At 40.3% G+C, this 27,595-nt stretch overlaps 1 protein-coding gene across 1 annotated transcript in view; it reads right to left on the reverse strand.

Annotated features, from left to right (window-relative positions):
- Positions 1 to 767: 767 nt before the first annotated feature.
- Positions 768 to 27,595, reverse strand: part of TXLNB (taxilin beta) — a 52,210-nt gene continuing 25,382 nt past the window's right edge. Inside the window, exons 5-10 of the mRNA XM_010379521.2 lie at positions 23,139 to 23,333; positions 20,915 to 21,034; positions 16,117 to 16,191; positions 8,516 to 8,608; positions 5,336 to 5,431; positions 768 to 4,047 (exon numbers count right to left, since the gene is read on the reverse strand). Of these exons, the coding sequence (XP_010377823.1) occupies positions 3,259 to 4,047; positions 5,336 to 5,431; positions 8,516 to 8,608; positions 16,117 to 16,191; positions 20,915 to 21,034; positions 23,139 to 23,333 (1,368 nt within the window). The 3' untranslated portion in view covers positions 768 to 3,258. The remainder of the gene's footprint in view (positions 4,048 to 5,335; positions 5,432 to 8,515; positions 8,609 to 16,116; positions 16,192 to 20,914; positions 21,035 to 23,138; positions 23,334 to 27,595) is intronic.

Below are 27,595 nucleotides of genomic sequence, written 5' to 3' on the forward strand. Positions count from 1 at the left end.
CCGACACCTTCTATGCTTCCTCTCTTCCTCCAGGAGGACACACGGCAGAAAAGCCTGTGGGAACGTGGTCTCATGGGAGGTTGGTACTGAGAAGCATATCAGCCGGGTGAGAACTGTCCGCCAGCACTGCAGGGCCAGGCAGAGGAGTCCGGGTTTTGTTTTCTTATTAGCCCCAGGCACTCCGTTTCCAGTGCTTCTCTCTTGCAGGCCTCAGTGACATTTTTTCTTTTTTTGAGACAGGGTCTCACTCTTTCACCCAGGCTGGAGTACAGTGGCATGATCATGGCTCACCACAGCCCCTACCTTCCAGGCTTGAGCTATCCTCCTGCCTCAGTTTCCCAAGTAGCTGGGACCACAGGTGTGTGCCACTATGTCTGGCTAATTTTTTTAAAAAAATTTTTGTAGAGCTGGGAATTTTACTATGTTGTCCAGTCTGGTCTTGAACTCTCGGGCTCAAGTGATCCTCCCACCTTAGTTTCCAAAGTGCTGGGATTATAGGTGTGAGCCACCGTGCCTGGCCTCCGCGATTTTCATTGTAGCCTCCTTGTTATTTCTCCCTCCCTTTCTCTCTCTCTCCCTGTCACACACACACACTCCAATGTTTTCAAAGTGTTGGCTACACATAATTCTATTTAGTGACCAAAAACTTAATTAACTACAGAATAAAACCATAATTTTCATTAGGTATTGTTGAAGCATAGAAGTAACAAAAATAAAAATAAAATAAAATAGGTGAAAGTTAAAAAAATAAAATGACTACTAGAGAATTTGGGAAGAGAAGTACCTTTTTTAATTGATATATAAATTATAGTTATTTAATTTAGAAAACAATAACTTTAGTGTTTCTAGAAAGTAGATGGCATTTCTAAAAAATAGTTACATACACTTGATAAAGAACAGATATTCCTTCTGCATTTAGAACTTTATGAGTTATTGTTACAATTAGTAAGGCTAAATTCTAACACAAAGGACTATAATAAAACATTCTTTGAATATTAAAATAATTCCCCCAAAACCTATATTAAGCTTTACAAATTTCAGGCAAGTCATTCCATCTGAAACTCTGTCCAAGATATACATGGCTGTGAGTAATGTGTTTCTGTGAAAGTCTTTTGGATGAAAATAATGAACTTTGGGTTTTAGAATATTTGATTTACTGCCTTTGGGTTCCTCTCCTGCCTGTTTCTCTTGCTAAACATTCAGACTGAGACTTTACGGTGACTAATCTTACTCCATTCTTGGACGTTCTGCCTCTGTAGTGGGGAAGGAGACCCTCCTGGATTATGGTGAATATTTAGCTTTGAATCAAATGAATGTTTAAATCTCTAAGACTTGCAATAATGTTGAATTTGGCTGGATACCCTGTGGTTATATTTTAAGCCTTTAAAAATATACAGATTCTCAAATAGCGACAAGCTTTTTTCCTAATTTTTTTTTTTCCTGCCTAGCAACTTTGTTATTATCCTCACTGTCTACTTCAAACAAACTGTATGCAGTTTACAATTCTTGTAGCATATGGTTGCTGCCTACAAGCACTTTGTGTGCCTTGGCAAACAGCCACATGCAACATTGAAGAATGGTTTCCTGGATGAGTACTAGAGAATTTTGTTTCTATCATTTTTCTACTTGAGTTCAACTTTTAAGATACAGTTGGGTTAGACATTGTTTCTTTCTTCCCTTCTCCCTCCTTCCTTTCTTCCTTCCCTTTCCTCTCTCTCCCTTTCTTCTTTCCTGTTTCATTGTTGCAGCTATCCTTTACCCTAGGTAATTTATGTTGTATCATTAGAGGTTCAGTGATATCAGTATCATTAGAGGTTCTTATCAAGCAATGTTAATATAATACTCATGTTGACAATCCCAAGTGTTTCTAGCTTTTGCCTTCTCTTGAATCCTCACCTATATTTCAAATCATTTTGATTAAAATCCATTGGTTTTTTGTTTTGTACCTCTGGTCTAAAGAGAAATCCTCATGGCAGAAACCGTGTTGGTTTGTAAGCCTCATCACTGATATTGAGACCCAGTGTAGATTTCTGTTTTGGAAAAACAATAGGTTTATTTAGCATTAATTGAGATGAGGGCTGGGTGTAATTTCCTACTGCAAAGGAGAAATTGGGAAGGAAGGATCAGAAGAAGCTTTTAGAATATAGGCTGGGTCTGACAGCAAGAGATGAATATTCTGTCTTGAGACATTGGTAGGGCAAGAGGCAGGGGATCAAAGCACAGCCCCGTCTTAGTGTGAGGTCCCTTAACCCCTCAATCCCTAGCTCCCTTTCCTACTTCCAACCCTTTCCTTGCAGGAAGCCTGGATTGGGACGCCCTGGCACATGAGGGGACGGCAAAGCAATGGACTGAGAAGTATAGGAGAAGCAGCCGCCAAGAGGTGAGCTTGTGTTTCTCTTTTCTGTTTTGGGCCCCTTGTGGCCATCTTTGTCCATACTGTCTGCACAGATTGCAGTCTAACTGCTTTTCTGTCATTTGCTCGGCTGGTTGAATTCATTTATCTACCATTGGGTTACTTATTTTTGCCCAACATAATGATAGCCTAAATACTTATGGTCCAAACTCACTTCGGATTTATAGAGCATTAGTCTACCATAGTCCCAAGTGCAAGTAAGAGATCATTTTTTGATTAGCATCTAAATATTCTGCACTGAGAAAAACGCTCTAGTGAGAGAAATGTATGTGTAATAATGCATTTATATAATCATATATAAAATATATACCTGTATATATGTATATAAACACACATATTCACACATCTACACATATGTGTATATATACATGTACATACACACATATGTATATATTATGTATATGTATAGTTTAAATGTAACCTGGACATCCATAAATTACTATGGAACTTATTAAACTATATATCCAGATAAGCAGAACATCACATTTTCAGTATTTATATATTGCAGTAGAAGTCTTTAAACATCAAATCTTACTGGTGATTAACAAATTTAATTAAGTATTATCTTAACAGAAAGGTAATATAAATTTGCTATCTGATGTTTTGTTGCCCTTTGGGAAAATTATACTGTCAACCAGTGTTAAATAGAAAACCTTCAAATCAGTTACAAATTGGCAACAAATAGCAAAGCCTGAATGAATGTGTTCTGCATAACATTAAAAAACGACTTGATCCTAATTCTCTTACATTTGACATCTCTAGCCCTTAATGCCTTTTTCGGAAAACAATCTGTGATGCTGAAGATGCAAAGAGTCAGGAAGAAGCCTCTGAAGGCATGGCGAGGCTTAGTCGACACCTTCCAGATTGGTGTCAGCCAGGTTGGGCGGCTGAGGCCCAGCTGAGGCCCCTACTGGCAGCTCCTCTGCTACTGCTGGTGGGGGCTGCCTACTGGGCTCGCATGCAGGCACCATGGCTGCAACGTGCTCTTCAACTGTGCATGCTGGAGTAGGCACATCTGCCTCCATCTCCGGTAGCGAGGCCTCGGTGGGAGCCTGTGGGGCCTGACCGGAAGCTTCTGCCTCTGGCTTCCAGGACTGCTGATCAGCCTGTGCTCCAACAGGGAGACCCTCGCATTGGGTTTGTGCTTCCAACCCGGCAGGCGAGTTACTAGCCTTGGAAGGAGGTTCAGCCTCACTGCCTTCTTCGGCTTCAGCCCAAGGAGTTAGGGGAAGCAGGGGACTCTCTGAATCCCGTGAAGGGATCAGAGGGGGTTGCTCTGGCTCTTTGAGAGCGGCATCACTGCTCTCCTGAGAACTGCTGATTTTGGGTTGGGTTTCTTTGGACTGATGCGGGGTTGACTGTGGATGATGAATTATCATGAAGGCTGTGGCCAGATTTTTCACAGCAGTTTGGACACTATTCACCTCCTCTGCGTCAATCTCTTGATCCACAGAGACGTTTGACTCTGGCTCTTCATCAGAGGTGTGCTGACTTTGGTCATCCTTTCCAGATACTTTTGTGTCTCTGATTTTTTTGTAGAGTTCGTTTCTCTCTTCTTGTAAAGCACGGCAGAGGTTCTCTAGCCTCCCAATTTTCATCACGAAGCACTCATATTCTTTAGCTCTCAGTGCTTTCTGTGATGTGAAAACACACGCACATACATGCACAGACGAAATGACATGATAAGCAAAATGTCCAGGATGCTCTCTGGAAACAAGCAAAACTATTTTTCCTAGAATTTGTCTACTAGGCTCTGGGACCTGGCCACAGAGTAGGGGCTGAAGAGATGCTTGGTCATGGACATCACTTCCTTTTTTTTTTTTTTGGCATTGTGTACTAGACTGGTAGATTTTTAATCACCATAGCCTGTTCACTGGGAAGGAAAGATAGTCAGGCTTCCTTCTGCTTTGGTCCATAGCCTCTCAAATCTTAGAGTAGATGAATTTTCTGCTTCTGAGACTTAGAAGGTAGAAGCAAGACTTGTGGCAAGATAAATGAGATGGATTGGGACTTAGGTCTCAGCAATGCCTTCCTTATCTATTCTATGAATAAACTACTATGTGCTAATCCCAGCAGCCATTTGATTTATGTTGATGAGTAATAAGTATATCTCTTTGGAATTGGTTACAATTTGGGAAGAATTGTTAGAACAGTAATTATAACCATAAAAATTCACCACATACTAATTCATGATGCTGGCTGCTCAAATGGTTCAATTTTTTCTTTGAGAAATGTCTGTGTATTTGTGCATGAAAATGTTCCTAATTATCTCACTCCTTTACCCCACCTCTTAGCTACTCTTTCCCTTTGAGACCCTTTTTTCCCACTTGTTATACATGGAGAGACCTTCACCTGTAAACCCTACTTCTCAGATCAGGGGCCATGTATCTCTGCCTTTGGACTCTCAAAATCTACTTGGAGCCTGACATGAGATCAGTACTTAAATTTCTATTGGAGGAATTAAAAAGAGATCTCTCTATATCTGTTTATATTAGAAAATAGCACATGCACTGGACGCTTGGGCTGGTGTCTTCTTGCAGTGTATTCAAATCAACTGATTAATTTATTCAGCACCTGTTATGTGTCAGACACTGGGAAAATTCAAAGTAAAGTAAGACACTCATCCTACCTTTAAGGAATTCACAGCCCTTAAAGGGGACAGCTGCCCTGGGTATAGCTACTGAATCAACAGGTAAGGATGTGACTTAGGGTCACAAGGCTCTTTGTGAATCTGGACCTGATTCTAAATGAACTTTGCTCTTTTTATATTTATTACAATTTAAAATGTCACATCCCTCCACCAAAAATTCAGCTCCTTTTCAAACATAACCATTTGTACTATTATCAGGTTATAATTGTATCATAAGTATGAATATATTGACTAGACAGAGGGGATTAAAGCTAAGGGAGAAACTTCCTCACCTCTTCAATCATGTCCAACAGAGCTTTGTTACAGTTCTCAAATCGGGCTTTCCATGTGGCTGTGTCCTTTTCCAGCTTCTTCATTTTCTTAGTTGTCTACAGAAATTAGAGTGTGTGAGTGTTAATCTTGAAGAGTTAATATATCAAGGAAGCTATTAGCTCCATATGTGAGACCAGGAGAAGTCCTTTTGTTACCAGCTGCTAAAGCAAACAAATGTTCAATGTCAAGAATGAAGATTGCAGCAGAGCCATGATTTATTTCTGAGCCAGCTAGGGCAGTGGTGAGCAAACTTATTTGCACCTGAGCCATTTCAGGAAACGGGAAATGACTTAGGGGCACATGGTTTTGTCACTGCTTTTTCTTTCATTTAAAAGAAGAATATCTTTATGGAGTCCCATGAACAAGCCTGTAATTTAGGATGTTTGCGGTATTGAACAGAAGACTATCACAGTGGGAAAGCTGGCATGGCCTTTTTAGCCATTAAAATGTTGATAATATCTGGGCACATCTGAGAAGTAGCTGCACAAAAGCAGCCTCTGTATTTTCTGGGTCTTTATATTTATAGAGTGAGGTAGAGTTCACAAAAATCCTTGCAACAGTCCCACAAGGAAGGTTCTATTTTCAGCCCCGATTTTATAAATGTGGAAACCAAAGTTCAGAGAGGTAGAGTAATATTTAGGTGAGTTAACAGGAGAGTGGGGCTGCCATTCTTTTATTTCATTTAATGAAGCATATGGAATGTGTGGTGGTCACCAGGCCCTGGGCTGGGTGCGAGGAAGTGAGAAGTGAATAAAATGCAGCCCGTCTTTTTTGAACCTGAGGCTACTCACGTTCTTGTTTGTAGGATCTCTTCTTTGCTTGGATGAAGTGGAGAACAAGGCATGTATTCAGGTGCAGCTTTCCTGGATGAAACATAGCTGGGCACTCGTGGCATGGTGCCAAGCTGCCTGAGGCTGGGTACCCATGGAGGCCAAAGGCTGGGCCCAAGATTGTCAGCCCCTGGCTCTATAGAGAAGCTAGGTTTTTAATTTTGATCATATTTTAATTTAGTAGTTTGTAAACTTCTTTTTTTGTTGTTTTCTTATTTTTCTGTTTTGTTTTGTTGTTGTTTGTTTTTTACTCTGCGCCAGGCTAGAGTGTAGTGGCGCGATCTCGGCTCACTGCAAACTCTGCCTCCCGAGTTCAAGCGATTCTCCTGCCTCCGCCTCCTGAGTAGCTGGGATTACAGGCGCCTGCCACCACACCTGGCTAATTTTTTGTATTTTCAGTAGAAACAGGGTTTCACCATGTTGGCCAGGTGGTCTCGAACTCCTGACCTCAAGTGATCCACCAGCCTTGGCCTCCCAAAATGGGGGGATTGCAGGCATGAGCCACTGCGCCCAGCCAGTTGTTTGTAAACTTTAAGGTCATCTATCTTTTTAAGAATGTGGTGAAAGCTGTGGGACCACACTTCACAAAAATGTGCATATGGGCAGCTTTTTTTGCTAATTTCTAGGGAGTTCTCAGGTCAACTACTAACCCCAGATTAAGAACTCCTGATTTAATATTTATTCCACTCTTAAAAGTACATAATTTTGAAGTAAAAACATTTTTTTCTGTTCTAATTTATACCAATCTTAAAATGCTAGAATTAAAAAAAAAAAAAATTTAAGAAAATAGATAGTTCTATTCTGCAGTGGGAGAACTGTAACATTTAACAAGTGTCAATCTTCTTCAGGTAACTCATTTAATTGTAAAATATATCATAGTATTTTAAAAATATATTTTAAGAGGATGTTTTCTACACTTCAAAACCATTAATGGCAATCGCTGTTCAGAAACACAGTTCTGATGCTGATTTTGTATTGGGAAGACACTGAACAAGCTTTAAACATTACATTAAATAATAATACTGGCACCTTATATTTGAAAAATAATTGTAAAAAGTTTAAATCCCTTCCAAAATACATTAATTTAACTTCACAATCTTGTGAGTTAGGCAGGGGAAAGTAGTATCTGCATAGATTAAAAAAAAAAAAAAATTAGAGGCCAGGAGTGGTGGCTCATGCCTGTAATTCCAGCACTTTGAGAGGCCGCGGTGGGTGGATCACATGAGGTGAAGTGTTCGAGACCAGCCTGACCAACATGGTGAAACCCCGTCTTTACTAAAAATATAAATTAACCAGACATGGTCGTGCATGCCTGTAATCCCAGCTACTTGGGAGGCTGAGGCAGGAGAATCGCTTGAACCCGGGAGGCAGAGGTTGCAGTGAGCCGAGATCGTGCCATTGCACCCTAGCCTGGGCAACAAAAGCAAAATTCCATCTCAAAAAAAGAAAAAAAATTAGATTCAGGAAGTTAAGTGAATTGTCCAGCACCACTGGAGAATTCAATTCAGGCTTTCATCTTCTCATTCAAGGCTCTGTCAGTTATATCATATTATATAAGTTGAGTTTTCTTTTAAGAAGGTTCTTGTAAGATGGCATTTCCTATTCTAACATTCTTTTGTATATTTGTATAAAGGTTTTTTTTTTGTTTTTTTTTTTGAGACAGAGTCTTGCTCTGTTGCCCAGGCTGGAGTGCAGTGGCACAATCTCGCTCACTGCAACCTCTGCCTCCCGGGTTCAAGCGATTCTCCTGCCTCACCCTCCTGAGTAGCTGGGATTACAGGCACGTGCCACCATGCCCGGCTAATTTTTGTGTTTTTAGTAGAGACGGGGTTCACCATCTTGGCCAGGCTGGTCTCAAACTCCTGACCTTGTGATCCGCCCACCTTGGCCTCCCAAAGTGCTGGAATTACAGGCATGAGCCACTGAGCCCGGCCAAATTTTTTTTTTTTTTTTAATTCTTAAAAGGTTATATTTTGACTTTAGTATATACAACATAATGTTAAATTGCTAGCTCTGTGTGTGTGTGTGTTTTTATTTTTAGTTATCCATGGGTTAGAAAAATAACTATTCTTTCTCAGAGTGAAAATGTAACCTAGAATTTTTGTACTTCTGCTAAGATTAATTCACTAGATACTTACCAATTAAAAAATACAACCCAAACCTCATTCCTGCTTATAAACATTTCATTACTTCGTGAAATGCACCAAAATATCCTACTGAGAGAAAAAGGAAACCAAAGGAAATTTGCCTGTCAAAATAGAAAATGTCAGTATTTTGTTGGTGATAAGCAATACTATAAGCAATACTCACTTTGTCCATTTCCTGTTTGAAAGTGGCAAACACTTCATTGCTTTTTGTTAGTGTGCTCTGGAATTCTTCAAACCTTCCTGAGTAGAGAGTGAGCTGTAAACAGAGGAAAGAGTGGATCTTTCAGAATACTTCCAGAAGAAAACAACAGGTCATTGTTCATTATTTAAAAGAATTCTCAATATAGGATTAGTAATATGTTTAGTTATTTTATTTACTACACGATTAACCTAGGTCAGTGAGCATGATTGAAATGCTTCTTTAAAATAAAAATGAAAACATAGCCCAGGCGCGGTGGCTCACGCCTGTGATGCCAACACTTTGGGAGGCCAAGGCAGATGGATCACCTGAGGTCAAGAGTTTGAGACCAGTCTGGCCAACACGGTGAAACCCCATCTCTACTAAAAATACAAAAATTAGCCGGGCGTGGTGGTGGGCACCTGTAATCCCAGCTACTTGGGATGCTGAGGCAGGAGAATCACTTGAACCCGGGAGGTGGAGGTTGCAGTGAGCTGAGATCGTGCCGTTGCACTCCAGCCTGGGCAACAAGAGCGAAACTCCATCTCAAAAAAAAAAAAAAAAAAAAAAAAAAGAAAAGAAAAATGAAAAAAGAAAATATGGTATCATTATATTAAAACTTTTATTAACATATGTTGAGTACTATGTGCATGGACTATATGTACAAAAGTATTTAACACATGCATCTGCATTTGAGGGACCTGCACTTCTAATGGGAAGACCATCTCAAAGACAACTTGACTATGGGACAATGGCTGCAAAGTCAAGTCAGTTAAGGACAGTGGGTGATCGAAGAAGGTGAGCATGGCAGGTGATCATGTGAGTCACATGTTTATGGAGAAGGTGAACCTGGAACTTGGTCTTGAAGGAAGGGAAAAATTAGACAAATGAAAAGATGTGATAAAGGAAATGTGGGCTGGACACGGACAAGGGCCATTACCATGATGCAGGTTGTACACCACTCTAGGCAGTTGCCATTTCTGTTTCAGACATCAGAGTTTTGTATGTTTCTGAATATGGCATTCCAGCCAATAGCAGTTAAATGTCCCTTTTTATCAAAATCAGTTTATTGCATCAGTTTTCCACAGATGGAAGTGATGAGTCTTGAAAAATAGATGCCTTTTTCTAATTTGCAGAGAAGCATTGTATGGGTTAGCATTTGGCAAGTGTGTAGCTCACCATAGAGACATGGTGAGGAGCATTTGTATTGCCAAGTCCTTAATTCTAGCACTTGCATTCGGGGTGGAAATGGGGCAACACAGGGAAGCAAAGTGTGTAAATACTTGATCGTTAATGACAGTGATAAAATAACAAAATCTTGTCTTTGAAAATAATATTAGGGTAGCATGTTTTGAAAGAGAGAGGATTTAGTATGGATGATTCAGATTGGTCAAGACTCAATTTTCAAATGAATCTTTGGTACTCTTGAATGTCCAGAATAGTCCCAAGTCCTCAAATGGGTATAACATGTTCATACAACACATTTTTTTGTATGAAGAAGCAGACTTGCAGCATCCATCAACAAACAAGGGCCCTGGCTGCACTGGATAGACTAGGAAGGCTGGGTTATCAGCTGGAAGGAAGGCATCGACCAGTGTTATCAGTGTGAGTGTCTTTTTTAAAGGACAGAAAGCAGCCTGAATGAAAGCTGGCAGATTGGAGAGTTTCCAGTCTTGGGGGGGTGGGGTGTGTGAGAGGGAGTATGTATGAGTCAAACAATCCCTGGAGCCCAGAAAATTGCTTATCTAGAATGGGTTTTCCCCAATAATTTGGAGTAGCAGAGATTTTACTGCAGTAGACAGCAATGATAACATAAATTATTTCTGTAGAATATAGATTATCCAAAGAAAAGCCAAATGACAGCTGATCATCATTTTGAAATGTCTCATTAGTACTGTGAGTATGTGACAGAACCCAAATTTGTTTCTCATGATTCCTTGACACACAGATTAAAGAAGACAGAGTAAAGGGGCATCAAGGAATCCATGACCAAGAAGGGGCTCCAGGGTTTTACACACAGACTCTCTCTCTCACACACATGCATGGTGCATAAGGCAATATTTACTGTGGGTTTTTTTCTTTCTTTCTTTTAAGAGACAGTCTGATTCTGTCCTCCAGGCTGGAGTGCAATTGTGTGATCCTAGCTCACTGCAGCCTCAACCTCCTGGGCTTAAGGGGCCCTCCTGCATCAGCCTCCAGGGTAGCTATGACTACAGGCACATGCCACCATGCCTGGCTTTTTTTTTTTTTTTTTTTTTTAACCTAGGCTGGTCTCAAACTCCTGGCCTCAAGCAATCCTCCTGCCTCAACCTCCCAAAGTGTTTGGATTACAGGTATGAGCCACTGTACCCAGCCAATCATGTGCAATGCACTCTGACATATTCTGCTCAATTGTGTTTTCATTTTTTTTTTTTTTTTTTTTCTTCAAAATACTGGCTGGAATCCACTGTGGGCCAGAATTAATTTCAGGGACCACATATGGGTCAAACCTCTTAGTCGGAGACACTGTGCCCTAGGGTTAGCTCTTGGGGACTGGCTACCTACCCTGCACATCATCCATTGGCCTAGGGTGGGAACAGCTACCCCCAGCAGATCCTGGTCACCTTCTGTCACAACATCTTTTCATTTGTATTCTCAGTCCAGCCTCTTTTGTTAACTTTTTTCCTTAATTTCTCCCCATTCTTTTTCCAACTTATCAGTAACTCTAGCAGAATTACGTAGACGGCAGACACTGGGGTCTCCTGAGCTGATCCTCCCGATCCCTCTTGCAGCCCTGTAGTTGCAGGCTGCAGACAGACGGGGCAGGAGTGAGCACATGTCTGGTCCTTCTCACAGATGCAGCCTTGTTGGAATCAGCAAGAACAACCATTCCCAGGACTTCAGCCTCAACATGAGCTAACAGACATTAAAAACTCTCAGGTTCGATTGTCTTCACTTGACTGTGTAAGGCTGTCCTCATGTCTTACTTTTCCATGTGTACCTGTTAAGTTTTTCCGTCGTGTCTCAAAGTGAAGGCTTTATAAAAGAAAAAGGCAGAATGTTCTTTGTGGTGTACTAATTGGGCAGATTTTGTTTCTGTTTCTTATGTTTTCTTGTTGCTGGCTCATTAGCATGGAGAAGACAGACACACCCAGAGTTCTGAGAAGTAGTATCTTGATTCATCACCAGCTCTTCTGTGCTTTTTCTAGTTACGGTTTTAGTTTTTGTTTTCTATTAAATAAATTGTAGTAAAATACACATAACACAAAAGTTACCATCCTAACCATTTTTAAGTGTATAGTTCAGAATTGCTAAGTATGTTTCCAATGTGGTGTAACCAATCTCCAGAACTTTTAACATCTTGCAAAATGGAAACTTTATAGACATTAAACAACAATTCCCCATTTCTTCCTTCCAGTGACCAGTCTAACATTTGCTTTTCTTCCTATTTGACCTCTCTGTCTGGTGGCAAAAACTATGGATTTCTCAGATAACTCTAACACTCTCCTACTTACTAAACATTTGTACTTCTTGTTTACTAAATGGATATTTGTTTGGGAGCGTCTTCCCTCTCACTATCGTGCTGACATGATGCATGTCTGGTTTCATGTGTCATGTTCCCAGTCTCACTTTGGTATTTCAGAGAGCCAGGGAAGGACATCCAGAGGTCATGCACAGATTTCCCCTGCCAGAGGCACAAATAGAAACAAACTCTTCTATGATTAGAACAACAACAAAAATTGCCTCAATATTTCACTTTTAAATGGGCCAACTGATAAACACAGTCTTTTCACTGAGCACTAAATTTTAATTACAGACATTTATAGAGTATGGGAAACAGCTGTGTTCGGGAATCATCTTGGTGAACCTCTGAGATTTGGTTTGGGAGTAAGTCCCATGACAAGAACAGGTGCAGCAGTGCTCTCCTCTCACCCTGTAGAGGTATGGGGAGGATTTCAGACTTTAAAGACTCTGATTACATGTTTTAACAATTTACCCACTGATCTTTCCCCTTGGGTAGTATTTTGTGTCCACATCAGATATTGCTGACTTCCCACATCTGCTACTGTCTTCATCCTTATTGATCCAATGAACAGTCTATTTGTAGTGACAATTGTATCCCATTGATCGTCTCTGACATTTATTCTGTTGCCTTGGCTTGTATAATTGAAAGCCAGACGTCGCTTCCCTAAGTGAGAAGCCTGCCCTCAATTGGCCAGCAGATGTCTTGTGACTGAAAAGTGACTTCTCTAGGAAAATATCACAATCTGTCCTTGATAATTCTCTTGCCCAGACCTTAGAAATGGGGCCTTCACCTTGGCCTCCTGCTACTCCCACCCCTTTAAAGACAGTGTAAAACCAAAGGAAATGTTGGAGTGTTATGCAGAAGAATCTGTGATAGAGTTTGTTTTCAAAGTTTAAAAGTTTTAAAAATATAATGTTGATACTTTTTAATGAGGAGCTTGTTTAAACACGATTACATGTAGGGATTCAGGACCTCTATTTTCTTCTTGAGGCTTAAGTAATTACTGGAATTTCAAAGGTAACTTGAAGACAAAAAAGAAAGACAAAGGAGGGTTCTTGCAATTAGTGAGGCTGTTTGCCTGCACTGTGGAACACTGCGGGCAATGGAGAAGAAGGCGGGGTCAACTTAGCTTAGGGCCACACTTCCTCAGCTCTGGAAGTTCTCTATGCTCATGAACTACAGCAGAATAGCATCTTGAGATCATCTTTTCCAGTGGTTCTTCAACTTTTTTGCAACTTAAGACTCCTGTTGGGCTGGGTGTGGTGGCTCATGCCTGTAATCCAGCACTTTGGGAGGCCGAGGCGTGTGGATCATGAGGTCAGGAGATCAAGATCATCCTGGCTAACACAGTGAAAGCCTGTCTCTACTAAAAACACAAAAAATTAGCCGGACATGGAGGTGGGCACCTGTAGTCCCAGCTACTTGGGAGGCTGAGGTAGGAGAATGGTGTGAACCCAGGAGGCGGAGCTTGCAGTGAGCCGACATCACACCACTGCACTCCAGCCTGGGCGACAGAGAGAGACTCCATCTCAAAAAAAAGTCTCCTGTTGTCTCATATTTCCTTATATGAATCCTTACCTATGAAATAATACTACTAGTTCATACACTAATTAATAGTCAAGCAGAGATTTTTCTCTCACTTATTGATGATTATATCGCCAAACCTAGAACCATGCCTAGCATTTAGCAGATGCTCAGTAAATATTGGTTGAATTAATTATGCTTATTTTGGGCCAGACACTGAGCAAAATGCTTTGCATGCATGACTTGAAAACCAACTACATATATTATATATGCATTAACTGATTTTCCTTTTAAAAATTTAAACATAGGCATAATTTCCATCCACAGTTGCTGAGCAAGAGGTGAAGTAATATCAGAAACAACTACATTTTAGATAGGAGCTGCTACCTTATGTGCTGATGTTTGGGAAACGCTGAAAAGTGATAGGCCTCTCAGGGGTTGCAGGACTCCAGACTGGGGTCATTGATTCACTATAGCACTTTCATTTTGCAGACAAGGAAATTCAGTTCCTTAGAGGTTTAGGTGAGTTGCACAGGGTCACATAGCTTCTCAAAGAGCTAGGACTGGGACCTGGTGCCTGGACTCGGGGATGAATGAGGAACAACAGCAAATCTAGAACCCCTGGTTGATGGTTTTTTAAGTTTGAGGGAGTATAGGTGGGAAATTAGATCAAAACCTTTGTATTTGTATTGTACAGGTCATTAAAGGCCTTGATTCTGATGCCAGCTGAGTGAATCACTCTGTCGCCCGCAGTTTAACAATATAATCTACTCTGGTCAAGTTGATTGTCTTCATTTTGCCTGGAGGAGTAGAGATTGCATGTAGCAGATGATGTGAACAGTGCACAGCTTCAAGTATTATTTGTTGTTCCCCTCAAGGCTCTGTGTGGTGAATGAGGCACAGATAGAATTAGAGGCCTTGGCTTGATTCCTTGAGGTCACACCCCCTTTCCTTCTGCTAGACAGCCAGCAGCCACCCACCCACCCTACACCATGATGCGATGAGTTCCGTGACTGCCTTAAGGATGACCTTGAGTTTGTAACTCCGGGCTCTTTGATTCAGACACATTATGGTTCTAACCTCTATGCACCTAGTGTATTAAAACAATTCTTCTTTATTATCAGAGAATAGTTCATACTGGAGAAAATAATTTATTATTGCTTTGCTATATACACATTGCAGATATATGCTTTAAGAAGGCTAGATATGAAAATGTTCCCTGTATTTTGTCTATGTAGTGGTATAATCTGTGATTTTAAATTTCTTATTTGCTTTTTTCTTTTACAATGAACACCATTTGTGTGTGTGTGTGTGTGTGTGTGTTTACAATGAACAAGTACTCAGCTGTCAGCACATAAACATTTACAAATCTTAAATTAGTGATGCCCAGCTTGGAAGGCTTCTGATTTCCTTGCCTTCAGTGAATTTCTCCGTGTGACCTTACAGTTCCTTTAGCACTTGGGTGTTTCCCGGGGCAGCAGAAGTCCTTCTGTGGCCCGTGGCAGGACGGTACTCCTGGAACCCACAGGGACCATTATTTAGGATGGGCAGAGCCCCAAGGTAGGGGGAAGATGGGTAGGTCTGGTTTTCTTCCAGAGTCAGCTGGGGCATAAATGTCCAGAATGGTCCCCCTTTTTTTTTAGAATCTGAAATAGGACCCCCCAGAGTCTAACAGAAGCACATAAAAGTTACCACGCAGCCAAATCAAAATGGTTCCTGACTTGCCTGCCACTTCTATCCATTAATCACTGACAAGGCCAACCTCTGATGGCACAGAAACTTGAATGGTGACTATTTTTCTCATTTCTTTTCTTTTTCTTTTTTTAATTGAGACGGAGTCTTGCTCTGTCACCTAGGCTGGAGTGCAGTGGCGTGATCTCGGCTCACTGCAGCCTCTGGCTCCTGAGTTCCAGTGATACTCCTGCCTCAGCCTACTGGGTAGCTGGGATTACAGGCACATGCTACCACACCCGACTAATGTTTGTATTTTTTCTAATAGAGACAGGGTTTCACCATGTTGGCCAGGCTGGTCTTGAACTCCTGACCTCAGGTGATCTGCCCACCTGGGCCTCCCAAAGTGCTGGGATTACACGCATGAACCACTGCACCTGGGCCTCATTTTCTTTTTATGATAAATAATATCAAAACATGAGGACATTTTAAGAATCGCCAGTCATAGATGGTGCATCTAAGCAGTTTACATTTTCTTCTTACCTTAACAGGGCAATGAGAGGGGAAACATTGCAGAAATAAGAAGCGCTAGATGGGAACCTGGACACTGGCTGACTCTGTTGACCATTGTACTGTCATCCATTGCCTGTCAACAAACCTTTGACTGGATGTTGCTGGTGCAGAACATTTCTTTTTCATAGATATAATATTGTGCTTTTATTTTTACTTAAAAATACGAATAAATGTGAAGTTGTTCTTCATTTCCAACTCCCATCCCCCCATCCCCTGCCACATAGGAGGACCTCTGCCGCCCACCTTTGGCCCCAGCCTTTTTATCTGGGGACCGCGAGGACAGCACCCCCATGCCTCGTCCCCTTGGCCTCACCTGGGCCTGTAGGACTGTCTCCTGCTCCTTCAGCACTTTCGCCTGAAGCTTCCACTCTGCCGCCTGGTTCAGCAACTATGAGAAGAGAAAGTGTGTGGAAAGATGGTCAGATTGACCTTTTAGATTACTATTTGGCTGTAATTTGTCTATAAAACTTAATAATCTGCTCATTAACCTCCTTAAGTAATTTTTTGGAACTCTGTAAAGAATCTAAGAAAGCTAAAGAAAACCAGGCCCAGCATGGTGGCTCATGCCTGTTATCCCAGCACTTTGGGAGGCTGAGCTGGGAGGATTGCTGGAGGCCAGGAGTTTGAGACCCACCTGGGCTACATACGGAGACCCTGTCACTAAAAAAAAAAAAAAAAAAAAAAAAGAAAAATTAGTCAGGGGTGATGATGCATGCCCGCAGTCTCAGCAACTTGAGAGGCTGAGGCAGGAGGATCACTTGAGCCTAGGAATCCCAGGTTGCAATGAGTTACGATGGGGCTGCTGCACTCTAGCCTGGGCAACAGAGTGAGACTCCACTTCTAAAAAAAATAAAGGAAGAAAAAGAAAAAGAAAGCTAAGAAAATAATTGGCCTAAAAATGTTGGATTCTCAACTATAAACTAGCGGTTTTAATGAAAAAAAAAAAAGCCTCCAGCTCAAGTATGAATCACAAAAAATTCAACTTCCCACCACATTCTGGAACCCTCTCTAGCAATCCTGGCCAACAATCATTCAGCCTCTGCTTGAACCTCTCCAGAACTTCCTCACTTGGTGCACTTTTGTCAGCAACTGTTTCTTTTCTTTTTCTTTTTCTCTCTCTTTTTTTTTGAGACGGAGTTTCTCTTTTGTCACCCAGGCTGGAACGCAGTGGTGTGATCTCAGCTCCCTGCACCCTCCACCTCCTGGGTTCAAGCGATTCTCCTGCCTCAGCCTTCTCAGTAGCTGGACTTACAGACACCTGCCACCACGCCCAGCTAATTTTTATAGTTTTAGTAGAGAAGGGGTTTTGCCATGTTGGCCAGGCTGGTCTCCAACTCCTGACCTCGTGATCTGCCTGCCTTGGCCTCCCAAAGTGCTGGGATCACAGGTATGAGCCACCGTGCCCGGCCAACAACTGTTTCTTGATAGTAAACCCGGAATCATTCTTCTAGACCACTATTCTCCACCATAGCACATGTGATACAATAAGAAATATGTATGTCCTTGGTCTTTGTCCCTGATTCCTGACACAGAGCTTCTAACAAGTATCAGAATCTCCTATGGAACATATTAAAATGCAGATGCCTCTCAGATAATATGATTTAGGAAGGACAGGGCGTGACTGAAATCTGTGCTTAAAATGGTCTGGATATCAGTGGTCTGTGGATTACATTTTGAGAAATACGGGTTAGAAGTTTGACTTATTGGTCTGAATCCTGGCCCCTGAGAGCTGATGGGTTAAACTGAAAAGGTGATTTGGGCATACAATGACACACTCATATATAAGCTTGTAATTTTTAACTTAAGATGAATGTCTATTTCTCAATTTTGAGGAGGGACTGTGGTCTTTGTTTTGGGTATGGATCTTCTGATTAGAGTTCAGAGGGTTTTTTGTTTTGTTTTTATTATTATTTTTAAAAATCACATACATAGTGTGCCATATAAGATTTCTAGGTTGTTAGGCTTGTGTGTGTGTTTAGCAATAGTGCTAGAACCTAAAAATACTTGTGAAGCAGCTTGACTGGATAATTCTCTAGAGTTTTCCACTTCCCCCCAGTCTTTTATAGCTACTCATACCTAGTTTGACAGTTTTTTGCCACTTGTTTGCATTTAGTCTTTCAAAGCACTAAGCATAATTTGCACAAACAGTTTTTTGTTTTCATACTTATATTTCATCAGTTTATGTAACATCCTGTTGATTTACACAAAAGCAAGTGCAATTGGAAAGAAAAGGTTTGTGCAAAGAGCTGATTCTTGGTAAGCTCCACCTTACTAAACTGGGGCAAATATTTGTAGCCCTTCCAGAGAGTGGCTTGGTAGACCTGCAAGTCAGCATGCTGTGGGCATCAGTCAGTGTGTTTTACAAAGAGAATAGTGAACATCAGAGATCCATTTGGCTAGTCTGTCTGGTGGCCATCAATTAAGAAGTTTCTCTTATATTTGAAGATAGGCTGATTTAAATTTTCCTACTTTTAGTTTATCCCTATTGTAAAAAAATATCCATGAGGCCTATGTATTACTTATGTAATCAGAACCAAAAAAACCAACAATACAATCATTATTTTTAAAAACTGGAAAGCATCTTTTTCCTCATCTAAGTTTGTCTTTTTCCCATGGCCCAACCTCTCCATTTGTAAAGGGTTGTATTTGTTCCTCTATGCTTCCCAGTGTGCAATGAAGACTGATTCTTAATAGAAGTGCAACTGACTGGTCCTAGGAGAGGACTAGGGCAGCTGTGGAATAGAAGCCCTACAGTGTCCCCTCTGGCCATCTGAGGGGAGTGGTGGCACTGTGCCTGCTTATTGTGAGCTGGCTATGCAGCCTTGTTGTGACTGGTGACCCCTGACCTCGAGGGAGGCTGGTGGCTGCCTATTCTGCCTGGATGACTTGATATCTCATCACTTCCAAAGGGAGGTGCCCGAGCTGCAACCCAGGTAGGTGGCTAGCTTCGAAGAACTGAGGGGAGCTCCCTCTCTTTGACTCAAATCTGTTTTGCTGAACCAGGGCAGGGTGCTAGTTTCTTGCTAAGGCTGGATCATCTCAAACCTGCTCTCCAATGTCTCTCATGTTCATCTTTGTCTAGTTCTTTCTCGGTCGTATCTCATGTGTTATATAACAAGTACTGATATCCGGTGGGAAGCATATTTTACCCAAGAGGGTAATTACACCAATGGTGGAATTTCTATTCTCTTGGATTGTGAATAATAATTGAATGTTTTATTTCTTGCTTTCAGAGCTAGGTTGTAGATGGATTTCATAAATTAATCTTTTTCTTAAGAGAACATGGACTTCTGATTTGAAATTATCCAATGTCCACCAGGTTATATTGCCCAAAATTTGTCTTTTTGTTGCCATGTTTGAAAAGTTATTTTAAAATTACTATTCTAACCAATTGAATTGATTCTGGTCTGATTTTGGGTAAATGAAAAGCTCAAGATCAAAATGTGAATATTTTATTTTGCATTTTTGCAAAATGCCAAATTTGAATAATTGGTCCATGGACTATGTTTTACCTCTCTCTCACCCCAGCAACAGATACATGCTTCAACTCATACCTCTGAAACACACATCTGAGTGTGATGCACCATCACAGAGAGTGTGGGCTTTGGGAACAGACGCACAGAAGATCAAAACACATCTTGCTCAGTCAGCAGTGTGTGACCTTTACATGTTGCATATCTTCTTGGAGCCTCAATTCTCTCATCCGTAGAATGGCCCTACAGCTTTTTACGGGGTGCTTGGGGTTAATGAGATATCAATAAACACTGCCACTCAGTTTCCTCAACCCAAAACTTAGGAGTCATCCTTGACTCTCTCCTTTTCTCTTTGTCACCAGCTTCAGGTCTGCAGCACTGCCTGTTGATTTCACATTGAAAACAACTTTCGTCCATCTCCAACTCTCTTCTCTGCTGCCATATCCCTAAACCAGGTCATTGTTACATTTCATCTGATTGCTATAGTAGTCCCCTAATTGTCTTCTTGCTCTTTTGTCCCTCTGCAGTCTATTTTCCATCCAGAAGCCAAATTAATCTTAGCAGATGCAGAGTAGATCATGCCATCACTTCCTTTGCAGAAGTACCCAGTACTTTCCCATTGTATTTAGAATGAAATCCAAATGACTTTTTAAGTCCTACAAAGCTACCCAGTTTGACCCCTGCTTACCTCTCCAACTTCGTTTTGAACTTTTCCCCCATGCTCTTGCTTCCCTGACCTTTTCCTGTTTCTGGAGCACACCAGACTGGCTCCAGCATTAGGGCGTTTGTTGCTGCTGCAGATGCTGGAGACGATGCTCCAAGTGGCAGCTCCTCATCGGGCAGGGCTTAGCTCAATCAAGCATTCTCCCCTCCAGGAGGCCTTCCTGGTCACTCAATCTAAAGTACGTCCCCTTCTTTGGCCCCTTCTCAGTTTCTCCTTATTTCCTTAGTAACAGTGATTATTGTCTGTAATGAATCTTCCTTGTTTGCTCGTCTATTGCCTGTCTCTTTCCAGTTAGACTCTGATCTCCATAGTAGGAGATGGCCCTTCTCTGTCTTGTTCACGGCTATGTCCCAGCACCTAACACAGTGCTTAGCAGATAACAGGCACTTGAAAAATATGTGTGGAATGGATGAATGACGATTTTATGTAGAAAGTAGTGTAGATACAGTACGTCAGACTGGGTTGGCTAATTTAGTTCTCCATAGAAGTTGGGGCTCTTTCTCCATCAGTCTAGTGCTCTTTGACCATTATAAAAACAACCTGCAGCTGGGTGCGGTGGCTCACGCCTGTAATCCCAGCACTTTGGGAGGCCGATGGGGGCCGATCACCTGAGGTCAGGAGTTCGAGACCAGCCTGGCCAACAGGGTGAAACCATGTCTCTATTAAAAATACAGAAAAAGTAGCCGGGCATGATAGTGGGCGCCTGTAATCCCAGCTACTTGGGAGGCTGAGGCAGGAGAATCGCTGGAACCTGGCAGGCAGAGGTTGCAGTGGGCCGAGATCGCACCACTGCATTCTAGCCTGAATGACAGAGACTCTGTCTCAAATAAATAAATAAATACAAAACAATTTGCTCAGAGTGTCTCTGACACTGAGTTGGACCAGATATGCAGAATGACTAAAATGGTAAGTACATATTCCTTTTCTCGTTTGTGTCGCTCCTCTGCTTCCTTCATCATTTCTTGGGCCTGCTCAAGCTTTGCATCCACCAGCTTCTGCTGCAGTTCTCTGTGTTTAAATATTTTGTCCAGATGCTAAGAAAAATAAAGTATACATAGAAAGTTTGGTTTATTATTGGTGCTTAAAAATGCAAAATAAAATAATTCACATTAATATACATTCTCCAGGTTTTAAGATGTAAAAGAAGAGAGGGATAAATGCATTGGCATCACTCACAGCTTCATACTAAAGCTGTAAATTGGTGAACTGCGCCCACCCCCAACTTTGCACCACACACACTAAGGTAGCTACAAAAGGTAGAGGCCAGAGTTCAGCAGTGTCAACACCAAAAGATCCATACAATATTTTTCTACATTTGGTAACTATTAGATATGATGCTATTTATTATGTTAGCGCAGACAATCATCTATCAATATACAATATACAGGGGCTGCAGATATCATTTGGTATTTTGGCTCTTTCTGTGAATATAAAATCACTTTTAATCACAACATTAGTGCAATTTATCATGATGAATTCTCTGCATTCTTGCCTCTGGCGTTGTGAGAAAGTCTTGGGGTGCCAGCATGTGGTCTGAGGTCTGGGAGTAAGGCCTGAGCCCCCCTGAATTCTACTCTGTTGCTGTGGTGGGGATGACAAGGCCAAGGGTCATAGAGAAATTGATTTGCAAATGTGCAGAGCTCGCCACACCTTTTGACCTCTGGACTAGTTTGGTGAAGAGAAACTTCCAACTCTACCTCAGTGTGGATAACTTCCTGGTCACCAGGAGGTCCTATCAGAAACAGGACATAGAATTCTACCCTTGGGCTTTACTTAGAACCAGTCCCAGGAATATACAACTAGTATAGCAGCCCATTCCCATCTGAGATCTCTCTGAAGAGTATGGATATTTTGCTTTCACTCCTTCCTTTCTTCTTTAGTCTGAACCTCCACTCTGGAGCAGGATTGATCCTCGTGACAAGATAAAATGGTAGCATGGCATCTTGGCTTACTGTGAGGAGTTTCTTGATTTACCTAACCACTGCGACCATATGCTGTTGGCTCAGTTTTGTGCTTGATAAAATCTTAGCATGTTGCCAACAGAGCCGCTTTGACTATGTTATGTTACATTTTAAAGCAGAGATTTAAAATTTGGGTGGGATAGGGAAAGGAATATGATGTATCAAAATCCTGAGAGGGTATCTCGAATCTTAAAAACATATTAAATATTAAAATATAATTTGGTGATAACAAAAGATGTTGATCATCCCCCTAATATAACCTATTCAAAGTAAAAGGCTTTTGGCTCTTGTGACTGTGGGTAAGTGGTTTAATCTCTTAGCTTCTGCTTCCCATCTATAATATATTATTAATTAGTGCATAAGATTGTTGAGACAATTAAATGCCATATGGTATGTAAAGTTCAGCACTTAGCACATTGCCTGATACAAACTAAGCACTGAATAAATGACATCATTATTATCACAATGATTACATTACTAATACTATTATTGGCCTAGTAGGGTACAGACTCTTTTTTTTTTTTTTTGAGATGGAGTCTCACACTGTCTCCTGGGCTGAAGTGCAGCGGCGTGATCTCAGCTCACTGTAACCTCCGCCTCCCAGGTTCAAGCGATTCTCCTGCCTCAGCCTCTTGAGTAGCTGGGATTACAGGCACCCACCACCATGCCCAGCTAATTTTTTTGTATTTTCAGTAGAGACGGGGTTTCACTATGTTGGCCAGGCTGGTCAACTCCTGACCTCTTGATCCGCCTGCCTCGGCCTCCCAAAGTGTTGGGATTACTAGGCGTGAGCCACCACGCCCGGCCAGAATACAGACTCTTAATTTAGATGACATGGCAATTCTTAAGGAGTGTGTGAGTTATTTCTGGCTATACAGAGAGGATTTTTAAAAGGCTGAGAAATATTATTTTCAAGGAAAACTGTGCCCACAGCCTATCACTTTCTATTTATTGCCTTTCCTTTGCAGTGATGCCAGTTTTGAAGAAATCCCATATGACTTTCAGTCAGGTATTTTGTAAGACCATCTGTCTTCATTTTGGCTAGTCAAGGAAATCCAATCCTAAATGTGAATCTGTTGAGAGGGCTGGCTGTAACTGTCTTATTAACCAAGTTCCCACCTTGACCACCCAGATCCGGATCTATGTACTGTTCTAAGTTGTTTGATGTGGTTCTCACCTCCTCTCTGAGCTCATACTGATCAATGATGCTTTTTAGCTTTTCTGCAAGCTCTGTGTTCTCCTGACAGAGCTTCATATTTCGCTCACTCTGCTGCTCAATCTGGCCCTGGATGTCCGTGAGGGTACTCTGGAAATGGCTTGTGATTTCCTTCCTTTTCTCTTCTTCCTCACGGGCCCGCTGAAGCGCCTCTTCCTGTGAATAAAAAGCAAAACATTTTGTTTAAATGCACCCCGGGTTTATAGAACTCAGGATTAGGTCACCCAAAGGAGATGAGTGTGCAGAGTAGGTGGGATTTTTTTTTCAGTTCTCTAGAGCTAAAGCTGCTCAGCCCCAAAATAAATGTATGAGTAAAGGTTTCAGCTGTGAGTACATAGTTACTCAGAACAGGTGCTGTGAAGGCCTTGAATTTGTAGTCAGTGATGAATAGACTTGTTTTAAAGATGACGGGTCTCTTGCTGAGTGAATGAACTGCAGCAATTTCTAACAAACACACAGTCACACAATTTTGATCTCTTGGCTGTGGCCTGAAAAAAAGGCCCCTTGAGTTTCCTGATTGATGAGACAGATCATGTGTTTCTCTGGTTTGGTAAAAGGAGAAGAATAGATCTTATATTTCCCTATGAAAACCACGGCATATTAACCACATAATTGTATTACCAAGTTTTGTAAATATAAGTGATCACAATAAAAATTTTCTCTTTGTGAGAAAAAACTTTCATCAAAGAACTTTAAAAAAGGAAACTAAGATAGCACAGCTCAATTACAGCCATTCAAGAATATAAAAGGGAATCTTTCCAAATATGCTCGATATTATTTTGTTTTTGAAAGAACAATCATTAAATGTGTCACATAGGGTAATTAAAATGTTCAAAGTAAATTTTGAATCTGAAAGCAATATTAAGTTTCAAATCTTCTGTAACTCTAAAGTGAAACATCTAATTTTCCTTCTTCTGCTTTGTTAACATCAAAGAATTGCAAATTAACTTTTATATCATTTCTGTTCTCTTTTCTCCTAAATCAAAACTCTCCATTCATTGCTAGCCACTGACAATGAGCTCCAATTTCCTCCATATCTATAACGAGAATTGCTTTGTGATTGTTATTCTTTTCGAATAAAAGGGTTTAATCTTGCTACATCCTACCAAAGATAGAGACATTTACATGGCTGACAAATAAGACAGACATTTTAGGATTCCTTTCAGTTCTGATTGTTAATATGAAAGCTTGCTTCGTTGTTGGCAAGTAAAATTATACTGCATTTGATTGCCTACCAAGTTCAAATTATGTAACAGGATTTTTTAAAAGAAATAATAATTTTTAACAGAAGTAATTGTACAGATCTTTATCATAACAAAATAATGTGATCAAAATAAAAACTGATGCTGAAAATATATGCTCTGAAAATATTTTATCATTAGGTTTCTTCTTTCCTCTACAATAATAACACATTTCCTAACTCTAATGTGACTCCTGATAGCAGAATCATAATTTATTCATGTTATAAACCTTTATTAAGCAACAACTTCTCAGGGGTATTGAAGATATCTGTACTTCCTAAACTGAAGAAATAAACTATCTGAGATATTATTTCCCTGAACTTTGTATACTAACACTTACTGTATGTGTTTCGCTAAAAATAATGATGGCTACCAGTTAACAGCAATTAAATATATGTATGATTGTGATTGTTTCCTCATTGGTCCTGATTAGCTTAGAAGTCAGCAAGTTTGGAATCAGAACTACAGACCATGATTTGAATTCCATTTGTATTTATAAATATTCCATGAATGAATAAATGAACCACCCCATGCAAGTCTGAAGTTTTTTTTTTTATTGGGAACTGGCTATAGAAAGAAAGTATAGATGTTAGGATGGCACTAAATAAATGTCAAACAAACAATCATAACCCCCAATCCTGGCCCAAAAGATGTCATCTTGCATTTTTATATATATATATGTGTGTGTGTGTATATATATATGTGTGTGTGTGTGTGTGTGTGTGTGTGTATATATATATATATATATATATATATATATATTTTTTTTTTTTTTTTTTTTTTTTTTTTTGAGATGAAGTCTCACTCTGTTGCCCAGGCTGGAGTACAGTGGCATGATCTTGGCTCACTGCAACCTCCACCACCCGAGTTCAAGTGATTCTCCTGCCTCAGTCTCCTAAGTAGCTGGGATTACAGGTATGCATCACCACACTCAGCTAATTTTTTTATTTTTAGTAGAGATGGGGTTTCACCATGTTGGTCAGGCTGGTCTGAAACTCCCGACCTCAGATGATCTGCCCACCTTGGCTTCCCAAAGTGCTGGAATTACGGGCGTTGAGCCACTGCACCCGGCCTATATTGTTTTTCAATGAGACAAAAAGAAATCTAGCAAAATCTTAAAACATTTGAGTCCATTGTTAAAGGATTTTCAATCATTTGGACAGCATCTGAGATAAAATTATCTTTTCCTTATCAAATACATTATTCAAAGTCAAAATAATGTCAATAAAAATGAGGGATGAAGTCTGAGATAACAAAGAAAAAAACCTTGCAAGCATCATTGTGCATCTTACAACTGGTGCTGTGCCTGGCACATAATCCATAGGTATTCAGTAAATGTTTATTTAATGAATCAATGAATTATTAATTTATGTACAGACATATGAGTAGCTTGGACTAGATCATTCCTACAGTCCTATCCACATTAAAAATCTGTGATATTCTGATAACAAATGCTTCTCATTTCTTTAGGAAAATCATGCTCCCTGAGACACTCACCCCTCTCTTACTAGGCAGTTCTTTTTCAGTATAGTTTGAGGCTCAGATTTATCACTTCAAATATATGTATCATTTTGTTGAAACAAACCCATGTCTCAGACTTTCATCAATCCTTTCTTAAGTTATCCTAAATTGTGAGGTTCTGTGTGTGTGTGTGTTTGACTCATTGAAGGAGCGGTTTTGATAATGAAAAGTAAAAGCTAAAATTTGTGATGGTAGAAGTACCTAGTTATACATTGTCTTTCTATATCTTCCCAAGCTTCCAGCACATGGATTTTAGATTTAGGTATACTTAAGCTGTTTCACTAGTATGGCCAAGGAAGCTCATATCAAGTTGACCCTTCTGCAAATAACAACTATAAACTCTGGATGAAATGCAAGAAACAATGATGACACCAGAGAGTAAACAAAATCAGACAGACTCTGGAGGGAAGTTGGCACTTGTACATGAGTTTCCTATTTTTTTACAGCTTTTAGCTTGAGAGAAATCTGCAGTTGGCAGGAGTATGAGGTGGGCAAAATTCTCACATAAAACATACCATCTTCCATATTGGAAGAATAAGAATACAGAGTTCTGGACAACTAGAGTCCCTCAACAGTGAGGGGGAGATCACCCCAAAAACGAGAGAGTCAGAGAAATAGATCCCAGATCCTGTGAATAAACTTTACACAAATCTGATTGGCCTTGAGCCACATGTGTACAAAGCCATCTAGCTAAGTAAAAAAGAACTGAACTGAGATTTCAGCTGCTGCTCAAGAGACAAAGTTTATGGTTTGAATCTAACCAAATTAATTGTCTGCTTAAACAAATAAAAAGTATTCAGCATATAGTAGAATCCAGATTCTCCACAACATAATAGTCACAACATCCAGGATCCAATAGACAATGGCTTGACATATGAAGAATCAAGAAAATGTGGCCTATCTCCAAAGAAAAGACAATTAGAAGAGGCCTGTTCTACAATGCTGCAAATGTGGAATTAGCAGACAAGTATTTAAAAACAGGTATTATAACTATGGTCAGTGATGTAAAGGAAAATATTATCTCAATGAATGAAAAGGTAGAAAATCTCAGGTGAGAGATTATGTATAAAAAAAGAACCAAATGGAAATTCTGAAATTAAAAATTGCAAAATCTGAAATGTAAACATCACTGGATGGATTTAGAGCAGAATGAAAATGAGAAAGAAAAGAATCACTGAATGTGAAGATAGACCAATCAAAATAAGATAATCTAAAAATAAAAGAGAAAAAGTATTGGTGAAGAATGTGAAGATTGACTCGAAGGCCTGTAGGACAATATCAAAAGGTCTAACACACATAGAGTTAGAATCTTAGAAGGAAAGAAGATGGAGAGAAAGTGGAGCAGAAAAACTATTCGAAGAAATAATGGCTGAAAAAAATTAAAATTTACCAAGTAGGGATACATACGAAAAAAACCACCCCTGGTCATAAAGCAGTAAAAGTTCTGAAAGTCAAAGATCAATACAAAGACCTTGAAAAGGGCAGAGAAAAAGAACATAACACATGTGGAGGAACAATAATTTAAATGATTGTTGATTTTCATGAAAAATTTTAAAAGCCAGTATAGTGGAACATTTATATAAGGCTAAAAGGAAAAAAAAACCTCACGAATAGGTTCTCTCCATGCAGAATTCTATATCCAATGAATTTAGCTTT

Source organism: Rhinopithecus roxellana, chromosome 4 (genome assembly GCF_007565055.1).
Source record: "Rhinopithecus roxellana isolate Shanxi Qingling chromosome 4, ASM756505v1, whole genome shotgun sequence".
Classification (NCBI taxonomy): domain Eukaryota; kingdom Metazoa; phylum Chordata; class Mammalia; order Primates; family Cercopithecidae; genus Rhinopithecus; species Rhinopithecus roxellana.